Source organism: Bombyx mori, chromosome 1 (genome assembly GCF_030269925.1).
Source record: "Bombyx mori chromosome 1, ASM3026992v2".
In the NCBI taxonomy this organism is placed as follows: domain Eukaryota; kingdom Metazoa; phylum Arthropoda; class Insecta; order Lepidoptera; family Bombycidae; genus Bombyx; species Bombyx mori.
Window position 1 is genome coordinate 8680398 of NC_085107.1, and position 10493 is coordinate 8690890.

At 34.0% G+C, this 10493-nt stretch overlaps 1 protein-coding gene across 1 annotated transcript; it reads left to right on the plus strand.

Annotated features, from left to right (window-relative positions):
* Positions 1-2029: 2029 nt before the first annotated feature.
* LOC692928 (uncharacterized) lies at positions 2030-5278 on the plus strand (the record flags this gene model as incomplete). The annotated part of the gene is given in 4 exon segments (NM_001046770.1): positions 2030-2192; positions 2446-2604; positions 2994-3130; positions 4437-5278. Coding segments are annotated over 4 exon segments (531 nt in total). The 3' UTR covers positions 4663-5278.
* Between the last annotated feature and the right edge of the window lie 5215 nt (positions 5279-10493).

The following is a 10493-nucleotide window of genomic DNA, read 5'->3' on the forward strand; positions in this document are numbered from 1 at the left end:
CTTATTTGACAAAGGACAGTGTGTAGGTACATACCTACCTGACTACTTTTCTTAGATTAAAATTTTTTACATAGAGTGTAACACCGGTCACTCACATGCGCACGAATACGCAAACCCGCAAGTGTAGGACGACATTTGCGAATGATTAAGCAAAGTTTTCGCTGCATTCGTGGTTTTCCAAGCTGTGTCGGTTTTTTAACAGACATAAAAGCGCGCGAACGTCGAACCTTCGCGTAGTCTCCCACACACTACACATTCGCTTGCCCAGTTGCGCCTCAAATAAAGACCTGGATTTAACTCAACGTATAATTTTCAATTGGAAGAATTATGTTTTCCAATTATAAGCGCACCAAAATCTAAAATATAAATAGGCTATGTGAATTTTTCCCAATCTTCTCTTTTTTTCTCAAATCGCTTACTTATTGCTGAGCATCGTGTTAAATGATGACATCATGTTGAATGATTCGTTAATGAAAATAAAAATGAACGTGATATTCGAAATATAAATTTGTTATACTGAGTAAAGTTATTTATCTGCTTATCATGAAAATTAAGCTGTTTACAAATGCTTTATTCGGTTACTGCCTTTTCATATGACAAATTAAATATTTAATTATTTGTTAAAAGATGATACCGTCATATTTTGTAGTATAAAAATATAAAATACATGGGTACATGAATTATTTCACTTCTACATTATGTCAACATTGCCTAGAATTGAATAAATTTATTTTGAGTGGAAAACTATCCAGGGCTTTAAATATTTTTTTTATTTGTTGCCTGTTTTTGTAGCCAATAAATTGTGAATTATAATAACTTATTCATTCACATTATTGTTCAAAGGTTCAAACCTCAATAATATCTTTCTACACAAAGGTTTTGGTTCAAGGTGTCTATGGTACTATGTTAAGTTACTGGTTGTAGCCACTAGTAGCTAGTTACTACACTGTATAGTTGTCGCTGTCACTAGCTACACTAGCCCTTCCTGGCTGAGCCTGTGCTCCCCCGCATATGCTGGTGAAAGAACCAACGGTAACCCTTCCTTCCGAAAATAAAATGAAAAACAATGTAAATAGTTTATAACTTATTTGTTTGTCTCATAAATATAGACGTCAAATTTAAATACTTTTGAGGGTCGATTAGGCACGTAAATATGGATGCTTAGTTAAATAACGCAATTAATATGCAAACTGTATTTAAAATAAATTAGGAACTGGTACAAGGTGTCCCGTATGTCCTTTAAATTTTAATTTTTTTTTGTTGGTGTAGTATTTATGTAGATTATTAATTATTACACAATAAAAACAAAAATTCATACTGCACATTGTTTTTCAGTTTAACGAAATTATAGGACCCCCTCTTTAATACATAAATACAATTTAAATATATGAAGTGCAAAAATGATGTTTTTGTTTTTAACCTTCAACAGTGCAGTAACCGGATTCCGGAGGGACCAATTGTCATTTTAATTGTTTTAATTATTCAACTGATGAGCTTTCTGTCTTCATTACAGACTAGCAATGTGCGTAGTTAATTTTCTTAGTAGCTGTGTATAAATCTACCATCCATTATATAGTTACTACATTCGCAGTTTACTATACTTTGCAAGAAATATAGTACCTAAAAGGCTTAACGTATACTATACACTTGCGTAACAAGCCCTTTGTGTATTCGCCGGGAAAAAAGCTAGTTTGAATTAATAGTAACGGAGTATGTAGGTATTTAATTTACCTTAATTTTTCATATTTGTTTAGATGATGTAGGAGAGAGGCCTATATTAACTGGACTCTTAGGTCAATGTATATCGCCAAGTAAGTCATGTAGCAATGCTTACACTAAGACAGTATCTTACTAGCCATCGCCAATTACTGAACCCCTTTTGTGCCAGTGAATAGCTAGAAAAAAACTAAACCAATGTAGACCTTCTGATGTAAATTTCTGCCACATAAACAATGACATAACATTTTTGACGTTTCCTGACTTTCAAAAATTGATAATTTTTCATACACGAAGTGTACGAGCTATGAATACGTTTAAATCAATATTTCTTGTACTGAGATCGTAATTAGAATTTCATGAATAAAAGTGTCAACGATAATTGATAGTGACTGATTTTCAGCAATTATTTTGTACTTATTTTGAAATTAATTAATATTTTAGTCCATTGTGCTCAGAACTCCAGTATGGCACCAGTAAGTATTTTGAGCACAATAATCTTAGCATAATATTAAAAAAGAAATAAAATAAATTTTAAATAGCCACATTATTGTTTGTTACCCTACATTCGAAATTGCGTATTTCGGGAACGTGGTGTTTGCATAAGCTTAGCTTCATTAGGATTAATAAGTATCAAAATAAGTAATAAAATTAAATTATTCTTCAATGAATATTCTTTATTTTGAAATAAATGAAATACCCTCTCAAGTTTCAATAATTATTTTACAGGCCCCCAAAGGAAAACCGCCTACAAAAGGTTCCAAACAAATCCTTGTAGAAAATGCTGCCACAGTAAAATTCTATCGTAATATGTCGATGGCGGCAACCTCTTTTTATGGAATTATAACTGCCTTATTTTACTATGAAAACATATCAAATTGGGTACTCGTAAGTAAAAACAATGCCACTATGGACTACTAATTTTAGATTGAACCTGATTGTATATAAAGAATTTGCTTCTAGGACTATAAGGACTTAGCTTAAACTGACAATTTTATACTCTTACAAAAAATCTTTTGTAATATGACTCTTATATCTTCCTTCTAAATATTTAAATAGTTTAATGTAAAGGCTTAACATTGAATTGAATTGAATTGATCATTTATAAACGGATCTTGCTATGAGTTTAAATTTTTTTATAAGCCTACTTCACTCTAAGAGCATGATTTAAAAAAAAAATGTGTATGTCTAAGAGTGAAACAAAGCCAATAATGTGTGTATAGAATTTGTTGAATCTTGAAGTAATTTAGCTTAACAAGAATATTTTGTGTTTACAGTTTTTTAATGTTCTGGTATTGATTATACACATTGCTTGCTATCAACTAATGATGTACATTAGTAAACCACGCTATCTCAATAACACTCAACTCTTGGACCCAGGTTTAGATTTGAACATGGAGGGTGGAATGGGCGAGTAAGTTTTATTTTTATATTTAAATACATTCAACCTAGATTTTTAATCTTTTTTTATTACCACAAGCTCACTGAGATTTGTAAATGCAACTGTAAAAAGTTACTTTCCATTTAATAATGTCATAATTATATTGCAAATAATAGGTTGGGAAAAAAGTTTCTAAACATTTTTTAAAAAAATTCACACCATTTTTTAATATACAGTCAAAATCTGTTATAACGACATCGAAGGGACTGCTCATATTCAGTCGTAAAAACCGATAGTCGTAACAACCGGTGATGTTTAATGTGTATCGTGCAAGTACAAACAAATCGATAGGGAATTATTGGAAAAATATATTTACATAATACACAATTTTTCTGCAATATTAATTTGTTTTCTTTTTCTTTGCGACATTTTGAAAGTTTCACGAATAACTCCACAAAGTTTTGGTGTGTCTTATGTATAGATAAGTAACAAACTAACTGAAGAGATATGAAGAAGCGGGCTTTGACTACCGCATAACACGTGTTTTGTTTCTAAGAATTAGAAAAGACCCTACACTAAACTAAATCCTATTGTTTTCTTTCCCGATTTTAAAAGCCATTGAAGACAAATGTGGATACCTATTCAAATTGTTTACAATACAGCTTAGCCGGTCGTTCTAACAGATCTAATTCTCCGAAATATTAGTTAAATGTGGTCGTTTTATGAGGTATGTCGTTATTACCAATGTCGTAGAAAGCAATATTTTTAATAAGGCGGTCATATGGCATTCAGCCGGGACCTTTGTTCTTATATTATTATAACCGGCATGTTGTATTAAACGATGTCGCAGTAAACGGTTTTGACTGTAGTTTATTTCCATTGACAGTACGAAAAATAAATAAAAATCACACATTTTCCTAATTTGAATTTGGAATTATCTTCTTTAAAATTTAAACTTTTAAAGATACCAAAACTAGCCAGATACATTTTAATAAAATACTTTTTCCCCAACCTTATATATTGGTAGCTGTACCTGTGATTGAGGGTGGATGCACATCAGATGACTTAAAGATAACATGCCTTGCATTCATGCCACTAATTGGCTAAAAAGACATCACCTATTGATTATTATTTAAAAACTCATTTTATTCATACTAAAATGTAGAAATTGTTCAATTGACATCATTCTGCTGTATTGTTTCAAAAGTTGTGCAAAAAATCTATTGTGACAAGCTCGGCATTTCTGTGTAAAGAGCAGTAATGAGTTTGCAATATGTATTGTCCTATTTTTATATTATAATAATTTTATTATTAGCTTTTTATGTGTTTTTTTTTTCAGACATATCAAGGATATTGTAATACTCTCATCTATAACTCAAGTTTTAGCATTGATAAACAATTACTTTTGGCTATTGCTTCTAATTTTACCAATAAGAGTATTCTGGCTATTGTGGACCAATATACTTGGTCCTTGGTTTTTCCAAGAAGCTCCTGAAAACACTGAGAAAGATGAAAAGAAAAAGAAGAAAATGGAAAGGAAATACAAACGGAGTCTTTTGCAGTAATTCATCTAAGCCATATGTGCATGTCAATATCTGTATTCATCATTGCATAAATGTTAATTTTGTATTCAGAACAATAATATTTTGCTATCTAATGTAATAACATCCATATATTTATATTAGTAAATTCACATTAAATGATGATGCTAGTCCTTCCTACCTTCTTTTTAAATAGTAATGGTGATACATGTAACTTAAGATAAGTACCATTTATTATATAAATAAAAAACATCTGGTGATAGTAGGTTGTGAGTTTATATTTTTTATTCAGAAAGTCTGTTGGCCCATCTTATGAATGGTATCTGTCACTTATAGATGATCAATGAACAGGAATCTTGTCATAGCACTCGAAACAAGTCTGGATAGCAATTTAATCTAGAACCTCAAGTTGTCAGGCAATTTTTGTTAATTTGCACCTGTTGCTAATTTTTGACTCAGCCTGTATATTAGTTTGATGAACAAGATAACAGTAATTTGTATAACTTGAGAAATATCTTGATATTTTAAGGTGAGCAGTGACATTCACATTGTGATGTAATTACATTATCATAATCACATATTGCAAGGGTCATGAGACTGCACTTCTTACACACCACTTTAACCTTCTCGAGCGCAAACCGTCGATAGAACTCTCGATTCTCTATTAATGCGTTTAAAAGTACAGAGCGACCGAATACCGACTATTGTGCAGTTTTGATTAATTAGAGGTATTAGGCAACCACCTGTATGGACGGGCCTTAGCGCGTGCACGGTTAACGTTTTTAATAACCATTTAAAATTATTTTGTTGTGAATTTAGCATTGACATTTGTATTATTTGAAGTTATATATCCTAGGTACATTTTTTTCAAAAATTTTGCAATTGCTGCCAAATATATGAAAATAAGTTCAGCATTAAAAGGGTTAATAAAATATGTTTAGTAATGAAGATAATTAAAAATGAATACATCGACGTTGTTCAGGAAAATATTTAATAAAATCATGTACAAAACCGCTATTTATGGATGAATTGTTTATTTAAGGAAATTAGATTACCTGTACTATTGCTGTATTTTAGGTCGTGTGATTCATAGGCTATTTGTTTTATTTTTTTATAAATCCCTTCCTAAACTATCTCTTAATGTATTTGTAAAATTGTAATCATAATTTTTTTTAAAAAGCCTAAGTAAAGATACTGTAAGTTGCGACCATATTTTATTTTTTACATCCCAGATTTATTATATTTTATGTGCAGTAAATTGAACTGTTCTAAAGCTTAGCGAAAATTATTAGACCATCACTGCATTTGCGAACTATTTGCGATACTAGTTCTCGTGAACAAGTGACAATGAATTATTTTCTCTAACTCTGTAGATCAACGGGCTCACAATCCTAATATAATGTGGTCACCGGAGCTTTTAGACATCACAACTTGAAATTCGTCTTCAGATATGAAGTCGAAGTCTATAGTTGTGTATTTGTACTATGACTATCATATCTTTCACACCAAAACAACAATGTGTATGTTTAACAAATGGGTAAGGTGCCGGCTTGCGATAAATCAATTAAGACGCGGTGTAGATTTTGGGATAGAATAAGGTGGGAAGAATAGCGCTATGACTGATAACTTTGGTAATACGTACCAAAATAGAGAAATGGCCTGAATTAGGAATTTATAGACTGTGGCTTATAAGCAGCAGAATAATATGGCTTTAAGGTTTCGATACTAGGCCATAAAATCTAAAAAAATAAAAACAATACTGTCAATGTAGGATGCATTATCCTAAAATAACAGTTATGGTATAGTAACCGGCAAACATCGTGAGCAAATGACCTTGACTGCGCAGAACCGAATTTTAGATCACTGGTGGTGAGGGTGAGGCGCGACGGCAGGGGAAATCGTATCGAGCGCGTTATTGGTAGATCAGTCTTACCCTGCGTCCCGCACCGCGCCTTCGTTCCGCTTGCTCCCAAAAGTACGCTTGCGTACAGTGAAAAGTCTATCGTTATTAATCGTTAAGTTATTTGTTATAATTGCTTGTTGACTTTGTTGCCATTGCTATTTGTTGAGTGTTTGTTGATTTTTTATAAAAAATACACTATGCCGCGACAAACTGGTGTAGTATTCAAAAGAAAGGGTAGAAAAATTGTGTACGACGTATATTGCTTTATTATAAAACAGGGGAAGAATAATATTATGGAAAAAGTAAAACAGACTTCGGAAGCAACAAAAACATCAGTGAGTACTGTTAGGTGCATTATTAACGAAGCTAAAGGCACTGGCTTGCTCGTCGTGCTTGGGACTCCGGGTAAGAAAAGATCAGGGAAGAAGAAAGTTACCGGAATGGATAGTTTCGTTCAATCTGTAATAAAAAGATGTAATCATAATAACTACATAACAAGCAGCGAAACTCCGTACCGTAGAAAGGCTTCGAAAATTTTAAAGAAGATATACATTTTAATGGCTCGGAATGAAGCTTACGACGAATTATGAAAGAGCTAGGCTTCAGATGGAAAAAAAAACAGAAAATAATCGGAAGCTGGTAATTGAAAAAAGTAACATTCGATTACTACGAATCGAATATCTTCAAAAAATAATTAATTATAGACAAAAAAGAAGATCGAACCGACCGAGTCGTAAACTACACCGATGAGCCCTATGTCGACTTATCACGATGATGACGACTCGGGTGATGAAAACAGTGATGATGATAATAGTCAAGATTATGATAACGAAAAAAAAATATACAAATACCAGCTTCGCTTCAACTGAACGAAGACCTGGCAACAGCTCTAGTTTTGACTTAATAGAAGGAATATCTATTTTACCCCAAGATTAAATTATTACAATTATTAACCTATATTTTTTGTTGATGTTCTAATAAATATATAAATAAATACATATGTTGATTTTAATAATTTAATTGCATTATGACGCAGAGTAAATAATGTTTTTGCACGTGAGTGTACCATGCGCAAACTTACCCCCACTACGTCAACAAATACTCAAGAAGTTTGCCGGCTATTATACCTAGTATGATTAGTCAATTGCATGCATGGAAAAAAAAGATCGTAAAATTGCGAAATATTTTCTCTTTAAATTAGGTCGGTTCCAAAATCCCAAAACAAGCTGGCGAAATAATCTAAACTAGTTCATTTTCTCAGTAATATTTTATTACAATTGTTTGTCGTCTAATCCGTATGGCGAGGATATAGGCGGTTTGAACGAATCACTTCCTCTTGCCCTAAGCAAGCCATAGAATTGCCTGCCTTATCCAAGCCTCGAACGCAGGTTCTTGAACGACAGTGGGTTTTTATCAGTTTAACTCCGACATGCCTCGCCTATCACTCTCAACGCGTAGACGCAATTCCGGCGATTTCCTCCTGCTTGGCCGTTGTTTTTCGACGCCAATACACATTTTTGAAACAATTTGAGCATAATACGACATCCCCATTCCTCACCGTGCTCTCCATTCCTTGACAGGTAGCCTATGAAGGGCATTAGGTAAAATTGGTCCTTCTATGACCCCTTGCCGTAAATTGCCCACGCACAGATCCTTAAAAATATTTAGGTAGGTACGCTATGCTATAATGGAGCTTCGAGCCTCAAAAATAGTTAATATTTTTTTAAATCATAATTTGGTGATTCAAATCGTACAAAACGCAAGAGTGAATAAAGTGAACTTCCATGAGTTTGAAATTAATAGCTATTAAAATGTAAAATTTTGAAAATTCTGTTTATTGAAAATTTAAAAAGTATAAAAAAAAAAATGGGAGCCGTCACGGGACGCCTGGCAGATGTGAAACATCGACATTATTTTGTAAAAGTAATATGCAGAAAAGAACAGATTGTGATAGGAACTAAATATGTCATAATGATAAAATATTATATATTACGAAAAAATTATTTGTTTTCAAGTAAAACACAGGTTATGTGTACTGTAGTAAACAACACTGTATAATAACACTACGGAGTATACACTATAGGTATCCGAGCTCAGTGTAGCGAGAGAGATGGCTTAACGCCGGATCGAGTGGGAGAGAATCACACAGTCGATTGCGCATGGCGACACGTCGCCACACCGTACACACTACTCCATATAGACTATATATATATCATCATATAGCGTGGCGACGCGTCGCCACGGCATGCGTCGCCACGCCAGAATTCGGTTTTACGTGCGGCTATAGATGTTTCACATCAAAAGTAAAAAAAGCTTAAAAGATATTTGATATAAGATATTTATAAATACAGCCATTTGTACAGGTACCTACACAGAGTAGTAGTTTTACAAATATCACTATAAATCTTAAATATGTACTTTTCAAGTCATAATAGAAGCCGTCGTGGCCTAAAGGATAAGACGTCCGGTGCATTTGTATCGAGCGATGCAACGGTGTTCGAATCCCGCCGGCGCCGCGGCGGGTACCAATTTTTCTATTGAAATACGTAGGTACTTAGGTACAAGTGTTCACGATTGACTTCCACGGTGAAGGAATAACATCGTGTAATAAAAATCCAACCCGCAAAATTATAATTTACGTAATTACTGGTGGTAGGGCCTCTAGTGCGTCCGCACGGGTAGGTACCACCACCCCGCCTATTTCTGCCGTGAAGCAGTAATGCGTTTCTATTTGAAGGGTGGGGTAGCCGTTGTAACTATACTGAGACCTAAGAACTTATATCTCAAGGTGGGTGGCGCATTTACGTTGTAGATGTCGATGGGCTCCAGTAACCACTTAACTGTGTGGCTGTGAGTTCGTCTACCCATCTAAGCACTAAAAAATATATATATATTTCCAATAAATTATAAATACACGGGGATTTTAGTGGTGTATTTGTCTAATGATTTAGCATAATATATTAATTTAATTTGTAAATTTTTTAAATTATTTATATATTGATAGAATGGAGGCCACAAGTGCGTGGTTATAGGAAACGTCGTCGTCCCAAAGTGACAATAGAATGAAGGATCGATATGTATTCACTGCTCGGCTTACGTAATCGACTTCGAAGCTCTAATAATATACTAGAAGAGTCCACTTTCAACCAGTGTTAACGGTCTGACGATTACAAAGCGGCTCGAAAAACGCGGTATCAAACTATCCAGTTCGGTCTGATAAACATCATAATGAAGGAGAAGGGACAGTCATGGACAGTCTGAGGAGGAACTTATATGGACAGTAAAACTTTAGAGTCGAGTCCCTGTATGCCATTCTTAAATAATAATGAATATAAGTACATATACGTAAGTCAAGGCTTGAGAACCATTTCTGCTTTTTTTTTCTTTTTTTTTTTCTACCTAAGCTGAGAGCCTTGAGAGGCTATATCAGCGTAACCCTAACTTTTGTAGGTGGGCTCACGGGGCTCAAACCTGATGACGTTGCTAACACGAACCCTAGCAAGAGCCGTGCTTCGCAGAATCTACCACCGGATCGGAAACGCGAAACGCGAACGAAAACTGTATTTTTGAAAGAACGGGAGACTGCTAAAATTTTTTTATTAATAACTTTCACGACGAAGAGTTTAAATCACGTAATAAAAATATCGAATCCTCAAATTTTATAAATTTGCGTAAGTACTGGCGCTTACTTATTGTAAGCTCGTTTGGTTAGGTGCCACGATCTGGTTCATTTGCAGATCAATGGAGTGAAGCTCCAGATCGTCGTAGAGATCCACGTTCCTCATTTACCACTATGCTCCACCGGCTATCATGCAAAAATGGGATAGGATGACTCGTGGGGGCTTCAAATTAGAGAGGGCCGCATGAGCGAACACTACACTTGCTTAGGTCATGACCGGGCGTATGCAAGTTTTGTAGAGTGTTGCCTTATTACGAAGGGACAATTTACTTT